Below are 20,961 nucleotides of genomic sequence, written 5' to 3'. Positions count from 1 at the left end.
TAGACGATTTCTGAGTTGTCTTGGTACTTTTGTTTTTTCACTAAATTTAGTGAACTTTAGACTCAAAACAAGAAAAAAAAACTGCCAATGGGGTAAGCAAAATAAACTTAATTTAAAGAGAAAACAAGTTTATTTAGCTTACCCCATTGGCAGATTTTTTTTTCTTGTTTTGAGTCTAAAGTTCACAAAATTTAGTCAGATTTATCTTAAAACAAGACTTAAGATCTTATCCAATTTTGCTTGACAAGTAAATAAATCATGTTTCAAGAAAGTTTAGATAATTTGACAGGACCGGGAGTTCTTCAGAACTGAAGTCCACATCCCGAACTCCACTGGCTTGTTCACTGACAGGAATTGACTCCAAGGCATATATGTTGTTGGAGATTAATTTGTGGATTTTCAATCTACCCTTTACAAACACATTTCATGCTTCTCTCACTAGTTTGATAGCTGTGTCTACATTTTTTACACTAATGAGGCAAGTGATCATTTAGAGCAGTGCCATCATACTTGGCAGAGCAGTCAAACACAACTCTCTGATTCTGAATCTGATTGGTTCGACCAGCATTGGATCATTCTGAGGGTGGGAGCTTCCTGTTTCAGTTTCTGCCTGTAAGCAGGCAGAAGGAGAATGGAAGAGCGGTCCGATTTGCTGAAAGGTGGGTGGAGGAGGGATTTGTTGGCATCCCGGAAGGGAGAGTAGTTGTGATCTTAAACCAGGTCCTCTCGTGTGTTGCATCAAATTTGTTAACAGCGTTAACAGCTTAAACAAAATACTGCGTTATTTTTGCACATACAGATACATTTAATACAGCATCACAAACTATGAAAGTCGTACTTTGTACACTTATTATGTGTACACTCAGGCCCGCCGACAGGGGGGGACAAACGGGTCTGTTGTCCCGGGCCCAGGGTAGGGGGGCCCAGAACTGGGCCCTCATTAAATTATGGAATAATTGTTAAAAAATAAATAAAATAGGCATATTTGTGGAAAAAATATCTAGTATTTGAGTTACATAAAAGCTTTTTATTTGTTTTCTTCCTAATTGTCCTTGAAATAGTGGTCAAGAACCCCGCCCACCCCCAAAACAAAAATGGTTTGGCCACTGATCAAAATTTGATGTTGTCATTTGATTTGAAGTTCAGTAGGCTAACGTTACGATCAAAATGTCCGGTCAGCACAAGTCTGGTGCTCAGAAAAGAAAAGAAAAGAGAAGAAGGGAAGAAGAAAATAGAGGCCTTCGAGATGTCCTAAACAAATATTTTAAAAAGGTGGTGACGGAGAAGCTGGAACTAACGTTAGTAAAGTCAACGTAGAGCAAGGTAAGAAACAGCGCAGCCAACGTTTATGAGTGTTGTCAAAGACCCGGTACTTCGGTACCAAGTCGGTACTAATTTTGTTTTAAACGTCACGCCACGGTACCAGGTTTTCTCAAACCCGGTACTTGATGCGCGTGCATGCCCGAAGCGCGTGCAGTTGCGTCCTCTTCATAAAAGTGCTGAGACATTGCGACCGGCGGTGCTGCTGATGTGGTGGCTGTAAATCCACTTGTTGATAAGAAAGGAGGAAAGAGACACATATGGAAATATTTTGGATATTAGCTCATAATAGCGACGCGGCGCGCTCGTTTTTACAGGCGCGCAAGTTCATTGTTGCATAGCAACGACAGACGCCACGGGAGAGCACGCGCTTGTGGAAAGGAGGAAGCGGTGCGAACTGCGCTCTCCATGATGACGAGGAAGTATTAGCAAAGAATTCATTGATTTCTAGCCCTTGCATTAGCTTTACTACTAGATATATTTATGGAGATGAGAAATAAAAAGCCGGCTGAAATGCGTCACTGTTGGCATCGGTGAACAGATAATGGGCCAGATCCGAGTCTATTTTTGCTGAAGAGCAGAGGAGGGGAACAGGAGAGGAAGAGGAGAGGAAGGGAACAGGAGAGGAAGAGCAGAGGAGGGGAACAGGAGAGGAACAGGAGAGGAAGAGCAGAGGAGGGGAACAGGAGAGGAAGAGCAGAGGAGAGGAACAGGAGAGGAAGAGCAGAGGAGGGGAACAGGAGAGGAAGAGCAGAGGAGGGGAAGAGCAGAGGAGGGGAACAGGAGAGGAAGAGCAGAGGAGGGGAAGAGCAGAGGAGGGGAACAGGAGAGGAAGAGCAGAGGAGGGGAACAGGAGAGGAAGAGCGGAGGAGGGGAACAGGAGAGGAAGAGCAAGGGAAAAGGAGAGATCTGGGCATGGGGGGGCCCATCTAAGATTATCTTGTCCCGGGCCCAGGCGAGACTGTCAGCTGGCCTGTGTACACTTATACACTTACAATAACAACAAAACCTTGTGCTTTTGTAAAATAAAGAAAATAAACCGTGTCTGTCTAAGTGATTATCTTACTGAAACACGTCACAAAAACTTACAGAAACGTATAACACAAACATGAAACATATGTCTAAAGAAAGTAGGGATGGGTTGATCGATCCTAACGTATCAAAACTTCCGAGAATTATGTTGTTTTAGGGTTGTCTCTGACAACACGCGATCCGCGAGGCGAGACCCTTTTTGCTCGCATCATCATGAAGGTTTGTCGGTTGTATACAATGTTTGCCAGTTTGAACATTCAAGCGATTTTACACTATTCAACTCAACAAATGTCAAAACAACTCAAATAAATGTTTGCGAGCAGTTTGTGTGACACAGCAAGCCGCATCGCGTCTAACGCACGCACTCCGATGAGAGTTCGCTCTCGCTGCTGCTTGCGTCTGAACGGACAATTTCATACAACAGAGTGTCAAAATACATGATATATTGAGGAGTCTATTATGTCTCAAGTGAACAAACAGTTGAGAAAGAAATCTTGTATAATTATATTTTATTCTGGCATTATTCCAGATGACGTCCTGCTATATTTTTCTCTCGACACAGCGGAAACAACTTAAATAAAATACTGCGTCATTTTTGCCCATACAGAAACATGCGAGACATCATTACGAACTATGAAATGTGTACTTTATTTGTGTACACTTAAAATAACAACAAAACCTTGTGCTTCTGTAAAATAAAGAAAATAAACCGGGTGACCGTCTCTGTCTTAGCGATTATTTTTCTGAAACACACCACAAAATTCAAGTGAACCAAATCAATCATTCACGCAGTCTGTATTTTATCATCTCAAACCCATAATCTCTGAAATGAATACAGATGCAACAAGCATGGCACAAAACGAAAATAATGATACTTCACAGTTCTCAAAAGATTAAACTGAACTGTGCCTTGAATATCGTATCATGCGATAAAAGCCTCTTAAAGAGACAGTAACAATTTAGCCTTCGCCCTGAACATAGACAAGTAATTGAAAAGTACAAATGGTATTATATTAAGTTTTTTTTATTTCTCTCTTATGTTGTAAAATGCCACGTTTTTGAATGGCATGTAAAAACAATCACACAATCTCCATTTTTTTCACTGGATCTGTTGCTATTTTAATGATTTAAAAAACAAAGCACTGACCATTTAAAGTGTGAGCTTGTACATTTTGAAATAGTTATAAACAGTTACAGCTATGCAGTGTTATTATGTGCCTAGATAGTCTTTCAAATAAAATTGCTTGTGATATGCTTATGTAAATCACACAAAAAAAAACAGAAAAAGAACTCTTAAGAGAGAAGAGCGCTTATGAAAGTGAAAGTAGAGATTTTTCAAAGTGATTTTTAATTCAAAGTGATACCATTTCCATGCCATTTGTCCAATTCTTCTGAAACTTGGTGTACATGCCTCATTTCTCATTGGGAAAAAAAAAGCCTCAAGGATCCATAAGGTCCGGTATGATGGATTTTCCTGTACACTGAAAATGTTTCACTTAGGATTCAGAAAGAAATACATGTTTTTTGGATTCCTCCATTGGAAGGGTTTAACCCCAACCCTCTACTGATCAATTTTAAATGATTTGCCATTTTGTGGAGGAATCCGCATTGCTGCTTGCAGCTATATTTATTATTCTTCTTCTCCTTGAGCCCCAATAGCTCAAAAAGTCACTGGTCAAAAATTTTCTAAATTGGCACATTGATACTCCATGCCAACGGGTACCCCCAAACCAAGAATGGCCCACATTCGCCCATAGGTGGCACTACAGGCCACGCCTAAAAAAATATTTTCAAAGTGATATAATTTCCACCCCATTTGTCCAAATCTTCTGAAACTTGGTAAACATGCCTCATTTCTCATGGGGAACAAAAAAGCCTCAAGGACCCATACTTCTGCCATTATGGATTTTCCTGTACAGTGAAAATGTTGGAAAACCTACAAAACTCTTCTTCTCCTGAACCTTAGCTCTAATTGACTTGGAATTTGGTACACGTGTGTAGAATAGATGTCTTTCCAAATGTTACTTAGCAAAAATGAATACAATACAAAATGGCTGAAATGGGCGTGTTTCTGTAAATGTACACACAAATGATGATCAAAAATTAAAAAAGCCCATTGATTTACAATGGCTGAGCAAAAGTGCCCCCTCTACTGGATAAATACGGTCTACATGTAAAATCCCATTCACTTACATTGGCTGAGCAAAGAGGCTCCCTCTACTGAAGTAATTTTGTCTACCACATGCAGCTCTCCTGGAGCAATCTCTCTAATGAAGCATTTCGGTTTACTAGTGGGTGGAGCTCCAGACTTGGAAGACAGATGACATTTTTCTTGCGTCTGCACGAAGGTATGTAATGCTTTCCAGTTTGAACATTCAAGCGATTTTACACTATTCAACTCAACAAAGGCGAAACAACTCAAATAAATGTTTACGAGCTGTTTGTGTGACACAGTGAGCGAGTCGCGTCACGTCTAACGCTCGCACGCCGATGAGAGTTCTCTCTCGCTGCTGCTTGCGTCTGAACGGACAATTTCATACACCAAAATACATGATATATTGGGATGTCTGTTATGTATCAAGTGAACAAACAGTTGATAAAGAAATCGGGTATCAATATATTGAATTATGAATTATTGAAGGGGTCTACTGATGCCGCTGTGATGTCCTGTTAGATTTTTCTCTATCGAAACAGCGTTAACAGCTTAAACAAAATACTGCGTTACATTTAATACATCATCACAAACTATGAAAGTCGTACTTTGTACACTTATTGTGTGTACACTTATACACTTTCAATAACAACAAAACCTTGTGCTTTTGTAAAATAAAGAAAATAAACCCTGTGCGCCGTGTCTGTCTAAGCGATTATCTTTCTGAAACACGTCACAAAAACTTACAGAAACGTATAACACAAACATGAAACATATGTCTAAAGAAAGTAGGGATGGGTTGATCGATCCTAACATATCAAAACTTCCGAGAATGATGTTGTTTTAGGGTTGTCTCTGACAACACGCGATCCGCGAGGCGAGATCATTTTTGCTCGCATCATCACGAAGGTTTGTCGGTTGTATACAATGTTTGCCAGTTTGAACATTCAAGCGATTTTACACTATTCAATTCAACAAATGTCAAAACAACTCTTTTTTGCGAGCAGTTTGTGTGACACAGCGAGCCACGTCGCGTCTAACGCACGCACTCCGATGCTGCTTGCATCTGAACGGACAATTTCATACAACAGAGTGTCAAAATACATGATATATTGAGGAGTCTATTATGTCTCAAGTGAACAAACAGTTGAGAAAGAAATCTGGTATAATTATATTGAATTCTGGCATTATTCCAGATGACGTCCTGCTATATTTTTCTCTCGAAACAGCGGAAACAACTTAAATAAAATACTGCGTCATTTTTGCCCATACAGAAACATACGAGATATCATTACGAACTATGAAATGTGTACTTTATTTGTGTACACTTACAATAACAACAAAACCTTGTGCTTCTGTAAAATAAAGAAAATAAACCGGGTGGCCGTCTCTGATTATTTTTCTGAAACACGTCACAAAATTCAAGTGAACCAAATCAACCATTCACGCAGTCTGTATTTTATCACCTCACACCCATAATCTCTGAAATGAATTCAGATGCAACAAGCATGGCACAAAACGAAAATAATGATACTTCACAGTTCTCAAAAGATTAAACTGAACTGTGCCTTGAATATCGTATCATGCGATAAAAGCCTCTTAAAGAGACAGTAACAATTTAGCCTTCGCCCTGAACATAGACATCCCAAGTAATTGAAAAGTACAAATGGTATTATTTTAAGTTTTTTTTATTTCTCTCTTACGTTGTAAAATGCCACGTTTTTTAATGGCATGTAAAATGTAAAAATAATCGCTCAATCTCCATTTTTTTCTCTGATCTGTTGCTATTTTAATGATTTAAAAATCAAAGCACTGACCATTTAAAGTGTGAGCTTGTACATTTTGAAATGGTTATAAACAGTCACAGCTATGCAGTGTTATTATGTGCCTAGATAGTCTTTCAAATAAAATTAGTTTACCCCAAATAGATATTTCTCTCATCATTTACTCACCCTCTTTCTATCCCAGATGTGTAGTTCTTTCTTTCTCAGCCCTGTTGGTGCTTTCAATGCACTTGAATGGTGATCAGAACTCACATCAACAAAAATCACATAAATGCAACATAAAAGTAACCCATAACACTCCAGTGGTTTAATCCATACTTTCAGAAGGGATATTATAGGTGTGGGTGTGAAAAAGATCAATAGTATTGTATATGTAGTATATATAGTATTTTTTTTTTTTTTTACTATAAATTGTCCACCCTGCTCAGGAGGGGTGATATGCTTATGTAAATCACAAAAAAAAAAAAAAACAGAAAAAGAAGTCTTAAGAGAGAAGAGTGCTTGTGAAAGTGAAAGTAGAGATTTATAGTAAAAAATGACTTAATTATTGATCTGTTTCTCACCACTTCTCATTTACTTACATTGAAAGGACCAACAGAGCTGAGATATTCTTCTAAACATCCATCCATCCATCCATCGTCAACCGCTTATCCTGTGTACAGGGTCGCGGGGGGCTGGAGCCTATCCCAGCTAACATTGGGCGAAAGGCGGGGGACACCCTGGACAGGTCGCCAGTCTATCGCAGTCTTCTAAACATCTTCATTCAATTTATGCAGAAGAAAGTCATACACATCTGGGATTGCATGAGGGTGAGGAAATGATCAAATATCCCTTTAACATTCACTTATTTTTACAAAGCATAAAATGAAGTCTTAGAACAAAGTGAAAATCTTAGTGAACGCTAATTTGGTACATTGATACTACAGGCCAACAGGAACCCACAAACCAAGAATGGCCAACATTCGCCCCTAGGGGGCGCTACAGGCCACGCCAAAATTCCCATTTTCTGGTCCAAAAATTTCTAATTTGGTACATTGATACTACAGGCCAACAGGAACCCACAAACCAAGAATGGACCACATTCGCCCATAGGGGGCGCTACAGGAAATGCAAAAATTCTCATTTTCCGGTCAAAATATTTCTAATTTGGTACATTGATACTACAGGCCAACAGGAATCCACAAACCAAGAATGGCCCACATTCGCCCTTTAGGGGGCGCTACAGACCATACCCAAAAGTCTCATTTTCTGTTCAAAAATGTTCTAAATTGGTACATTGATACTACAGGCCAACAGGAACCCACAAATCAAGAATGGCCCACATTCGCCCTTTAGGGGGCGCTACAGACCATACCCAAAAGTCTCATTTTCTGTTCAAAAATGTTCTAAATTGGTACATTGATACTACAGGCCAACAGGAACCCACAAATCAAGAATGGCCCACATTCACCCTTAGGGGGCGCTACAGACCACACCCAAATGTCCAATTTTCAAACTGATGGCATTTTCACCCAATTTGTCAAATTCGTCTGAAACTTAATGTACATTCCTCATTTCTCATTGGAAACAAAAAAGCCTCAAGGATCGATAAGGTCCGGTATGATGGATTTTCCTGTACACTGAAAGTGTGTCGCTTAGGATTCAGACAGAAATACATGTTATTTTGGATTCCTCCATTGGAAGGGTTTAACCCCAACCCTCTACTGATCAATTTTAAATGATTTGCCATTTTGAGGAGGAATCGCATTGCTGCTTGCAGCTATATTTGGTATTATATTCATGACAATAAATAGATATATTAAGTTTTTCTTTAATCAAATCACACAATGTTGACTTACAGCTTAATTTCAATTGCAAGTTAATTTTGTATAAAGCTATTTGAAAATGATCTGTGTTGTGAAAATCTTCACTTTACAAATAAAATGACTTGACTTGAGAGAAGATTTCAAATGTTTTCTCCTCTATACAGTAAGCGCTCTCTCAGCACCTGTATTAGAAACCTTGTCTCATCTGTGGTAACTCACTTTTAAAAAACAAATTTCAGGATAATATAATACAAAGTGTAATGTTATCAAATTACACAAAATAATACAAATAAAATGCTAATATAAAACGTTTGCTTGATTTACACTGCTGTAGGGCAGAAACACATTATGACAGTCCTTGATAAGGTTGTGTATTATTTATTGTCATTGGAATAATATATTCATATCAATCAAAATCCTTCATTCTAAAGAATATAATATACGTTTTCAAATCTAATAACATTTTCCATATCCACACAAAAAGTCTTTATGTATACACAATTACAAAAAATATTTGGAGTAATCAATATCTAATTTAAATCTCTCTAATATAAATTTTAGCTGGATACTTAACATGTGATATTTTAAATGTGACCTCTTTTATTTTCTTTAAACAAGAACTATCACAAATTCTCCAGGATCCAGTTTACATTATTAAATACAGATGTCCATTATACATTTTATAGTCAATATTCCCAAACATGTTGTCTTCCACATACAAACCTCAGAAGCATCACTTAAACAAGTTGTTATAAATATTTGGTATGCATCAAACACAACATCAATCTCTTTTATTAAAATAAAACGAAATAACTGTAAATTAATAAATTGTCATTAACTGTATTTAAAACAATATCATTTTCACACTATCTTTTTTAGAAGAGAGATTTTGTTTTTGATCAATTGCTATATTATTCGAAAAAACATGTATATATTTGGGGTCAAATTGTGCTTAAACACCAACATCCAGGCCAATAGATCTTCTTTATGAAATGAATCTAATTGACCTTAAGCATCAGTTGAAAGCACCTCTTCTCAATCTTGCATTAGCAGAACGCACAATCTGATCAAAAACCTTTAGAATAAGAACATCAACATCATCATTTGTGTCAGTCTCATTGTGGTAGTTCTTTACTGGAAAGATGTTGCTGATTGGCACCCCCACACTGGCACTGCACACTTCTATCTGAGGAAAAATAAATCAAAATTAAATAAGAAAGAAATACTATGAAAAGCAATTCCAACAAACCAAACACATGATTTACCTTCTGTTTGATTTTTCTACTAGTGTAGATCTTCCTTAGATCTTTTTTCACCAGTGGGCATGCTTCATCCACTTTGGTCATGACAATGACTTGAGGAATCCCTACAATGAGCACACAGAATTAATAGTGGTCTCACAAATTCTAGCTATATGTTTTCTCATGTCATAAGGTTTCCAAATAAAAAAATGTAAAAGCACATTACGTAGGGGAGTCGCTTGGTGCCATGCGGGAGTCGGACGTGTTTCTGCGCATTTTGCTAGTTTTTAATAAACTGGTGAGATTCGATACACCGTGATACATAACTGTTCTATGAAGTTAATATGGCAAAGATTTAAAAATCCTCAGGCTCTGGAGATATTAAAAGACACTTACGTGCTCAAGCTAATACCGCAAAAAGGTATTTATGAAACTCTCTTTCATAAAGTTCATGGATGAGGATGTCATGGTGTGTTTACAATGTGGCCTCTAAGTGAGTTTGTCTCACTGTACATACATTTGACCGTCTGAGGAAGCGGGACACCTGTTCCCCCTCTGTCACTCACTCGACGTTGTGTCGAATGTAGTGACACAAGGGGTCTTTCCTGAGAGCCTCGCGTACCTCTGGATTGAGAAAAGGCCAATGAGAAATTGGCAGACAGAATTTGCATGTCCCGCCCCTATACGGGTATAAAGGGAAACGGACAATCGTCTGTCAGTCAGAATTTTTTCTTCGGAGCCGAGTGGTTGTGCAGCACAAGCTGAATCTCACTACTGTTCCACTTACTTCATTCAGAGCACTGCTGTTGGAGCTATGGTGTGTTACCAGCGGCTGTCTCTTCTCTGCACGCTGTGCAGTCCACGCCCCTGGGCACTTCAACAGCGCTTCTGTAATAGAGTGTTATCTTCCCCGCTAAAAGAGAGTATTTTCACTCAACAAAAGAGCAATGCACAGCAGGCATTGAACATCCTTTTCAGGACACGTCTTTTTAAAGATGCCCTTCCACCGCTGTGGAGTTCCTGGGTGCGGTTGATACAACAAAACCAAACACATGATTTACCTTCTGTTTTATTTTACTGTAGTGTAGATCTTCCTTAAATATTTTTCACCAGTGGGCATGCTTCATCCACTTTTGTCATGACAAATTCTAGCTATATGTTTTCTCATGTCATGTCGATATCTCTCCAAATCAGACGGTTTTAGATGCTGCCTCATGTGTCTGGGCCACGATCACACCGACTGCCTATCCCCGGCGGGCCAGTGCCTGCGACCTCCTCCTCAGTCTCTAACCCGCCCCCTGCCGGAGCAAGGTAAGTGCTTTGAGTCTTTTCTCTGTACCCAAGCCTCGAGACGCACTTTTGCCACCCAAACATTTTTACCTGCTCTCAATGTCAGACCGCCTCACGAACGAGTGGCAGTCAGTGCTAAGGTGCCTCGCTCTCTTCGAGCCCAGCACATCGCTTCCTCTAAAACAATTCTCAAGGCTCCTGGGGCATATGGCATCGTCAGCCACGTTCGTGCCGCTCGGGTTGATGCATATGAGACTGCTTCAGTACTGGCTTCAGACTCGAGTCCTGAGATGGGCATGGCGCCGCGGCACATACCGTGTGTTAATCACAGCTGTCCCCCTCCACCTTGAAGGTGTATGTAGCCGCTATTTCGGCCCACCATGACGCAGTGGACATTAAGTCCTTGGGTAAGCATGCCCCGCTGTGTTTGTAGAGCTCCTCCCTTACTAGGTAGGACCTACCACCGCGCCACTTCCACGTGTGGCTTGACAACCCATGTGACGTATTGGCCACATGTCACCTCCCCCCAGTCTGGGCAGGATGTGGTCTCCCGCAGGGTCTTTTCCCCCTGAAAGAATAGGAACAGAAAAGAACGCCTTCCCCGACACGTTTTATAGCGTTAAGACAGCCCCAGTTGCTTTTTGCTCTATGACGAGAAACGTAGAGAGAGAAAATGCCGCAGCTGGTCGGCTTGCTCCCATGACTGTCATGTCGCTTGTTCCCCCCTCAGGGGTGCTGGGAACCCAAGAACTGACACTTTGTTGGGGCATTGGGGAGGGTTACGTGCGGCCGATACAGCTGTTTTTAGCATGCAGTAGCTTGCTTGCACCTGTGTCAGCAGTTCACATAACACAGTCTAGCGCATGCTGTTTTTTTTTTTTAGACGCTTGGCCGAAACTTACTCTCGGCTCCTCAGTGAAAAACCTGAATGACAGACGCAGGTCTGCTTCCATTTATACCTGTATGTCCGGGGAGGGACATGCAAATTCTGTCTGCCAATTTCTCATTGGCCTTTTCTAAAATCCAGAGGTACGCGAGGCTCTCAGGAAAGACCCCTTGTATCACTACATTCAACACAACATCTCGTTCCCTCCATCAGAGAACGGAGGTTACAACAGTAACCATGGCTGGAGTTTGTTTTGTGGAATAACTCTCCTTCGGGACAGTTGTGGATGAATCTGCTCATTCTATTTTGTGGAGTATTTTGTATATTTCGTTGGATGGATTACATCATCAGCTCTACTCATGAACAGCCTACTCACTAAACATTCAGTTGACTGCCCTAGGAAACTGAAAGGCCTTTTTTTGTGCTGGTTCCACTAGAAACTGGAGCTGGGGCAGCTGTCACCCTCCACCTTGAAAGTCTGTGTTGCCGCCGTAGTGGCTCACCAAGATGCAGTGGACGATAAGTCATTTGGGAAGCACGATCTGATCATCAGGTTCCTTAGAGGTGCCTGGAGGCTGAACCCTCCTAGGCCATGCCTGTTCCCCTCATGGGATCTCTCCATTGTCCTCTCTGAGCCTTTGGGGAGCCCTTTGTCTGCTTTGGTGGACAGTGGAAAGGAAATGCTGTCTCCAACAGAGGTTTGCCCACAGGATCGTGGACGCCATTGTATTGGCCTTCCTGCCCCCTTCCGGTTTTAAGCACAATCTACAAAGAGTGTGGCATCCTCGTGGGCACTGGCCATGGCACCTCTTTAGCAGACATCTGCAGAGCAGCGGACTGAGCAACACAAAATACCTTCACGAGATCTTACAATCTCCGGGTTGAGCCGGACTCATTCCATGTTTTGACAGGTTCGAACACGTAGAATTCAGTAATATGGTATGGCTGGCCAGGTGTATCGCTTGCGCATAGCACCTTTCCCCTCCCTTGAGGCAAAGACGTGCGCTCTACTCCCCCAGTTAAGTCCACAAGTCACAGACCCTAGGTGTCCTTCCGCCCTAGCCCTCTGGCTCCGAATTCAGCAGAAGAAGTTTGCAGCCAGACCCACTGCAGGCACTGATTTGCCTGTACTGGAACAGGTGCCCCACAGGTTCTGATTACTCCAATATCTCCTGTGATGTATTTTCTGTGGCACGGTCCCCCTGTTGCATGTTATAGCATAAGATGGCCCCAGCCGCATCTAACACTCTATGGAGAGAAAACATAGAGAATGAAAAGGCTGCGGCTAGTGCGGCCTGCTCCCAGGCTAGTTATGTCACTTCCCTTCCTCAGGGATGTGGGGAACTGTATGAGGCAATTACTCTCGGCTCCTCAGCTCAAATCCTGTCTGAACAGATGCACGCTTCCCTCCTTTTATACCCGTATGTCCGGAGGAGCAGCATGCAAATTCTGTTTGCCAATTCTCATTGGCCTTTTCTCAAAGAAAAGAGGTAACCGAGGCTCTCAAATGAGACCCCTAGTGTCACTACATCGACACAACCTCTCGTTCCTTCCATCAGGGAATGGAGGTTATGACAGTAACTGAGACGTTTTGGTTATTCAGGGCAATATAGTCATATTTTGAGTCGGGGGACACATTAGGAAAACATTTGGCTAGATATTTAAAGCAGAGAGCGTCATTTTCTACTGTTTCCTCAGTGAAATCTGCTGGTGGTGAAATATTTACCTCAGCCATTGATATTAATAAAGCTTTTAAAGAGTTCTGTCTTGATCTTTATAGTTCCACATCTTTGTCTACTGATGAAAATATTATAAACTTTGTGGAACCTCTAGAACTCCCTAAATTGATGACTGAGCAAAATAATTCTCTTGATTCTGAGATAACCTTGGAGGAGCTTGACGAGGTAATTAAGGCCCTGCCTACAGGCAAGGCTCCAGGACCAGATGGCTTTGTTTCCCTGATCCAGCTAGACATTAAAATATTGTAAAAATTTGGTTAATCGATTAATTTATGACATATCTTATTCATATAGATCAGGTGGGGTTTATGCGGGGCCGCAGCTCTTCTGATAGCATTAATCGTTTCATCAATATTATGTGGTCAGAGGCAAAATCCCCATTATTGTTCTGTCTTACCCTGGAACCATTAGCAGCCACGATAAGAAAGGAGGATGATTTTCCAGGGGTGATGGCGAGAGGTATGGCGCATAAGCTTTTTCTTTACGCAGATGGTATTTTATAATTCGTCTCTGACCTTACTAGATCTTTGCCTTGCCTTCAAAGTATTATATAAATACTCAGGATATAAAGTCAATTGGTTTATATCCGAAGCTTTGGCTCATACAGAGTACTGCCCAGTAACAGCTTTCCAGTTAATTTTGACCCTTTAATAAACAGGTTTTCGAGCGATGTGGGCAGGTTACGTTTATTGATGATTGCGAAAGTTAATGTTATTAAATTTAACTGTATTCCAAACTTCAACTACCTGCTACAGTCACTCCCTACAGATGTCCCCCTCTCTTATTTCAAGCAATTTCAGAGCATAGCAAAGTCTTTCATTTGGAATGGTAAGCGGCCCAGATTACATTTCAGTAAATTGCTGATTGACAAAGGTGGGCTAGGCCTACCCAAGATTTTGTTTTATTATTATGCATTCAGTCTCAGATATTTGGCTCATTGGTCCCTTCCACCTGAAAAGAGCCCCTCCCTGGCTTTGTATTGAACAGGAATTTCTTGCCCCTATTTTGCCATTGCAAAGCCTTTCTATCAATCTAACTGGAGATGTTAAATTACACCCTGTTATCTCACATTTGCACTCGGTATGGACAAAAGTGTCCAGAGTAATTAATTCAGATATTTATCTAAATGTTGCCTCGATCTTATGGCTCAACCCTAAACTATGTATTAATAAATCCACTTTCTGCTGGTCGGAGTGGATTGTGAGGGGGGATACTACACTCGGTGGCCTATATGAGAGTAGTGTGTTGAGATCCTTTGAATATTTGGTTAAACGTTTTGGGATTCCCAGATCTCAGTTTTTTAGGTATCTACAGTTGTGCCACTTGCTCTCTACTATTTTGGGGAATAGCATTCACCCCCCTAAAGTGGCAGATACTATGAACGTGGTGATTACTTTTGGAAAAGGTCATGAGGCATCAGTGTATTTACTGTTAATTCAGAGTCTGGGGATGGAACCTTGACCACTCTCAAGAGATTATGCGTTAAAGATTTAAACTTGGAATTGGAGGAGGGTGAATGGGCTGAGATTCTAAAAAACATCAAGACTGCATCTAGAGGTGCAAGGGTGGGCCTTATACAATTCAAGATTTTACATCAGTTCTATTGTACCCCCTATAGATTGTATAGGCTTGGTCTAAAAGATACTCCCACCTCCTGGCGATGCCAGTCAGAGGATGGAGACATAACACATGTCTTTTGGGGTGTTTTGAGATCCAGGAGTTTTGGTGGAAGGTTCAGAGTCTGGTGTGCAATGTATTAGGCACTTGGGTATCATTTTGACCCAGACTCTGTATTTTGGGTGATGGTGTGGTCATCGACATTTAAAATAGACACATAAAGAGTTGGGTCTTAACCAGTGTCACGATCGCCTTAAGGGGCTGGAGGTCGGCTGTAGCACCCTCCTTTCAGGAGTTTTGCTCGGAGATGGGAAGGGTGGCGGCCTTTAAGGAGGGGTCGTTTAGTGGTCATATATCATTTATGGATGTGTGATTATTTTTATAATATTTTATTTATTTTTTTGGTCTGTGTGACCATAATGTTGTTGAGGGTGGGGTTGGGAATTGGGAGGGATAAAAGTGGGGGTTAAGATTGATTCTGTTTGAAGGTTAAACATAAAAAATACAGCTTTAAGGGACCTTACAAATGTGCATAAATTAGGAAAGAATAATTCATTTAAATTAATCAATATAAATTTATTTAAAAAAATGGAACATGTCACCAATAGCACGTTTACATGCACTTAAGAAAATGTTTTATTCCAGGGTTTTAGCAGAAGTGCAACAGTGGATGAAATTCTTGGGTGCAGTTACTAGCAACATAGCAGTCATGTCAATCTACAATAAACATCTAATCTACACAACACAATTTACACATCTTGTATACACAATATAATAAACAATATACACATAATAATATACAATGTACAGTATACAATATACACAAAATAAGAGGCACTGTATATTGTAAATTGCTGCTTCATGGCCAAGGCAACTTGCAATAATTGAGGGAAACATGAGTTCTGATGTCTACCAGAAAATTCTAAAGAAGAACGTCCGGTCATCAGTCTGTGAGTTGAAGCTCAAACGCAACTGGATTATGCAGCACGAGAATGATCCAAAGCATAGGAGTAAGTCCATCTCTGAATGCTCAAAAGAAGCTAAATTAACGTTTTTGAGTGAACTAGTCAAAGTCCTGGCTTGAACCTGATTGAGATGCTGTGGCAGGACCTTAAACAGGCAGTTCACAATGGAAAACCCTCCAATGTGGCTGAACTAAAGCAGTTCTGCACAAAAGAGTGAGCCAAAATTCAACCACAGCATTGTGAAAGACTGATCTCCAGTTATCAGAAGCATTTACTTGTAGTTGTTGCTGCTAAAGGTGGCACAACCAGCTATTAATTTTAAGGGTGCAGTTAGTTTTTAACATGTTTTATATAGGTGTTAGATGACTTATATATATATTTGAAAACTGTAGTTTGTGTTTACTCAGTTTACCTTTGTTTTATGTTATATCTCGTTTGAAGATCTAAAACAATTTAGTACAAATCAGGAAGGGGCAGATACTTTTTAAAGGCAAAGTAACACTACATACTGTGTCTCGGCCTCAGTGAGTTTGTCCAGTTTGATCTGTTTTCACCTCCTCTTATGTATGCTCAGGTGTCGCTTGGTGAGCATGATTAGCATCTCCAAGGAGACACTGCTCACGCTGCTGGTTAGTCATCAGTGGCACCTGTTCCATATCACTCGTTTCCTACTTAAGCTTCCGCTTGTGTGCGACATTGTCAGATGCCTCCTGTCTAATTTCTGCCCTTCACCACATCGATCCCTCCAGGTGGTTCCTCTGAATCAACGTCGGAGCCCGAGCCCTTGCAGATCGGGAGAACGAGGCTGCCTCCTTAGGAGAAGCGCTGACACCTCACCCAAGATCTGTGCCTGTATTATGTACGCCCTGGTCATAGGTCCACCTCCTGCCAAATAAAATTGAGTGTTCATCAATAAAGGGGTTATTAGTTAGCGTGACGCCATTGAATAAATCCCTACAACATCACACTCTTCTCCTGGCCAGGCTGCAATGGGGCACTGACCATTGTATTTGCTCTGTGCTGGTGGAATCAGGAGCTAAGGAAATTTTCAGGATATTGACCTCGCCAAACGTTGGAAGATGCTTGTGGTGCACCTCCAGGAATCCAACACTGCCAGCTCGTTGAGCGGTACCACGCTGGCTGAGGAGACCCACACCACCATCCCTCTCATGTTCACCATATCTGGCAATCACATCGAGCAGCTGACCTGATTAAGTCACCTTCCTTATTATTAGTCTTTGGTAACCTGTGGCTGGTAATGCACAATCCACACATTGATTGCCCTACAAATTACGTACATTCCCTGAGCACTTTCTGTTTGTCCAATTGTCTTTGCTATGTCGTCTTGCCTGTGTTGTCTAGCTTTATTTTACAGGATGAATCTGTAAACTTAGTAGGGTTCCAGTGGCTTACCATATCACCCTCCCTCCTCATTGCCCTTATGACTGTGCTCTACTCACTCTCTGTTCCTGAGAGGAATGCCATGGATAGGTACATCAACGAGTCTCTGCATTCAGTCTCATCCATCCCTCTTCTTCTCTTGCAGGGGCGGGGTTCTTCTTCTTGGAGAATGATGGTTCACTTCATCCCTTATATCACAGTAAATAATTACTATCCTTTGCCGTTATCCTCAGCCATAAATCTCTTGCATGGAGCGACCATCTTTATGAAGTTGGACCTTTGCGACATTTATCACTTTGTCCGGATATGAGAGGGAGATGATTTTAAACAGCCTATATCACTACTGGGGCACTTTGAGTACTTAGGGATGCCCTTGGCTTAGCCAACATCCTGGCTGCTTTCAAAGCACTGGTCAATAATGTGTATAGAGACATGATAGATCAGTTTGTTTTTGTCTATTTAGATGACATTCTGATCTTCTCCCAGAATTTACACGTCAAAAGGGTGTTACAGCGGCTGCTTGAGAATCGGCTGTTTTTAAGGCGGAGAAGTGTGTGTTCCATATACAGTCGTTTTCCTTTTTTGGGGTTCATCATCTCACCTGAGGGAGTTTGTATGGACCCACTGAGCCAACCCCAGAATCTCGCAAAGGCTGCATAGGTTTCTGGGGTTTGCCCATTTTCGTGCATAGTTTCAGTTCTGTCACCACCCCGCTGATGGATCGTACCTCCACTATTTCTGAGTTTCATTGGTCATCGCAGGCTCCGTCTGCTTTCTCCAAACTCAAGGAATGTTTTTGTTCTGCTCCTATTTAAATAACCCCTGACTCGTCAGTTCATGGTGGAGGTTGATGCATCAGAGGTCATACTGAGGCAGTTTTTTCCCAGCGGTCTTACTCCTTGCGAATGGAATTACAACACTGGTAACAGGAAGTTGTTGGCTGTCAGGTTGGCCTTGGGTGGGTGGAATCACTGGTTAGAGGGTTCGGGGGTACCCTTCATGGTCTGGAATGATCATAAGAACCTGGAGTACATCTGTCAAGCCAAACGTTTAAAATCCAGACAGGCTCGCTGGCCACTTTTCGATTACATTTTTTTCTATCGTCCGGGTTCTAAAAACACTAAGAACGACGCATTGTCCAGAGGCCTTGAGTCTGACAATTTGTTGTATTACCCGGACACCATTCTACCACCCTCAGGAATGTTGGCCATGGTCTCTTGGGAGGTCGACTCCAATGTCCGTTCCGCCTTGCGCTTGGTCGCCACACCGGAGAAGTATGCAGCGAACCTGTTATTTGTTCCACAGTTGGTCCGCACACACTCCAAAATGGGGTCTCCAGTGGGGTCATTCATCCAATGTCGCTTGTCACACAGCAGTGTCTCATACCCGAGTTCTGATTACACAGAGGTTCTGGTGGCCTTTGCTCACTCAGGATGTTCATGGGTACATCTCAGCCTGCTCTGTTTGTGCTAGTAGCAAGACCTCTGGCCACCCTCCATCAGGACTTTTCAATCGCTGTCAATCACTTTGAGGCCCTGGTCGCCCGTTACCATAGAGTTTGTCACCAGTTTACCCCCGTCCCATGGCAACACGGTCATTCTGACCATCATATACCAGTTCTCATAGGCATCTCATTTTATACCCCTCCCCAAATTACCTTCAGCATGTAAACATTTATCACATCTTCCGAATTCATGGCCTCCTGGTAGACATGGTGTCTGACAGGGAGCCCCAATTTGTATTGAAATTTGGGGCATTTTTTCTGTCAACAACTAGGGGCTACTACTGTAAGTTTGTCTTCTGGGTTCCATCCCCAGACTAAAGGGCAGGCTGATCAAGCCAACCAAGATCTAGAAAGGTTTCTGCAATGCGTGGCCTCTCAGAACTCGCTGTCTGCTTTGATCGATAATCTTGTCTGTGTTGAATATGCTCACAACTTACTGCCGGCATCGTCTACAAGACTTTCGCCCTTCCAGTGTTGCCTAGGATACCAATCTCCCTACCTACCAACCTGGCACAGGAGCGCGATGTTGCTGTTCCATCCACACATGCATTTTTTATACTGGCAGTCCAGCACCGGACTAGACACTCTGTTTATATCTGTGGACAGAAGGTTTAGCTATCCTTCAAAGATATTCCTCTCTGAATTCCCTCTCGTAAACTGGGTCCCAAGTCTATTGGGCCATTTCCCATCATTAAGGTTCTTATTCTGGTTGCAGTCAATCTCAAATTACCCCTTCATCTCAAGAGATTCCACCCGGTGTTTCACGTGCTCAGAATCAAACTGGTCATTCTTTCTGATCTTCACCCCCCGCTCCCATCCCTCCACCCCAATACCTTGTTGAGGGCTCTCCAGCGTATTCTGTTTAGTGTCTTTTGGCCTCTAGATGGTGAAGCAGAGGGTTCCAGTACCTGGTGGAATGGGAGGCATACTGACTGGAGGAGAGGTGCTTGGTCCCAGCTCGGGACATTCTGAATTGCATGCTCATCTATGAGTTTCATCAGTATTATGGTATGTCACGGCCTCTGTGAATTTTCCGGTTTGTTCTGTATGTTGTGTTTTACCCTCATCTTGTGTATGCTCAGGTGCCACTTGGTGAGTGTGATTAGCACCTGTTCCCTATTACTCGTTTCCTTCTTAAGCTTCCTCTTGTGTGCTGTTTGTCGCCAGTTTGTGCCTGTGTGTTTGTGGATGTGTCTATATTTCTGTGGGTACAGTGGGAAAATCAAATATCCTTTAAACTATACCCATTTACCAATGTAAAATATTGACTCCATCTCACATTTGCGTATCTGCACTCATCCATTGTGGAAAATGGAGTTTTACGTAAGAGGAAATCTGTACTATTGCAGTGTAATTCCTCTGCAGGTTGCAATAGAAAGTGAATTAAACAAAAACAGCAACAACTCTGGAATATCTGGAAATAAAGCAAAGCCCCGGAGAATAAAACAGCGAAGTCTTTCTCATATCCCATGTATGTTATTTACACAAGCGTTGTGGGAAAATTATGTTGCTGTGGACAAATCTGCTTACTGAATGCGCCGCATGTACACTCACCTATAGGATTATTAGGAACACCATACTAATACTGTGTTTGACCCCCTTTCGCCTTCAGAACTGCCTTAATTCTACGTGGCATTGATTCAACAAGGTGCTGAAAGCATTCTTTAGAAATGTTGGCCCATATTGATAGGATAGCATCTTGCAGTTGATGGAGATTTGTGGGATGCACATCCAGGGCATGAAGCTCCCATTCCACCACATCCCAAAGATGCTCTATTGGGTTGAGATCTGGTGACTGTGGGGGCCATTTTAGTACAGTGAACTCATTGTCATGTTCAAGAAACCAATTTGAAATGATTTGAGCTTTGTGACGGTGCATTATCCTGCTGGAAGTAGCCATCAGAGGATGGGTACATGGTGGCCATAAAGGGATGGACATGGTCAGAAACAATGCTCAGGTAGGCCGTGGCATTTAAACGATGCCCAATTGGCACTAACGGGCCTAAAGTGTGCCAAGAATACATCACCCACACCATTACACCACCACCACCAGCCTGCACAGTGGTAACAAGGCATGATGGATCCATGTTCTCATTCTGTTTACATCAAATTCTGACTCTATCATCTGAATGTCTCAACAGAAATCGAGACTCATCAGACCAGGCAACATTTTTCCAGTCTTCAACTGTCCAAATTTGGTGAGCTCTTGCAAATTGTAGCCTCTT

General features: G+C 41.8%; 1 protein-coding gene across 2 annotated transcripts in view; it reads right to left on the bottom strand.

Annotated features, from left to right (window-relative positions):
- Positions 1-8,960: 8,960 nt before the first annotated feature.
- LOC127645531 (interferon-induced protein 44-like) overlaps positions 8,961-20,961 on the bottom strand; it is a 65,134-nt gene continuing 53,133 nt past the window's right edge. The window contains exons 6-7 of one of the 2 annotated variants that reach the window (XM_052129179.1): positions 9,359-9,459; positions 8,961-9,279 (exon numbers count right to left, since the gene is read on the bottom strand). In XM_052129179.1, the coding sequence (XP_051985139.1) occupies positions 9,109-9,279; positions 9,359-9,459 (272 nt within the window). In that variant the 3' untranslated portion in view covers positions 8,961-9,108. The remainder of the gene's footprint in view (positions 9,280-9,358; positions 9,460-20,961) is intronic. The other variant, XM_052129180.1, reaches the window with a different exon arrangement.

This window comes from Xyrauchen texanus, chromosome 6 (genome assembly GCF_025860055.1).
Source record: "Xyrauchen texanus isolate HMW12.3.18 chromosome 6, RBS_HiC_50CHRs, whole genome shotgun sequence".
Classification (NCBI taxonomy): Eukaryota; Metazoa; Chordata; class Actinopteri; order Cypriniformes; family Catostomidae; genus Xyrauchen; species Xyrauchen texanus.
This window is presented reverse-complemented; position numbering and strand designations above follow the sequence as displayed.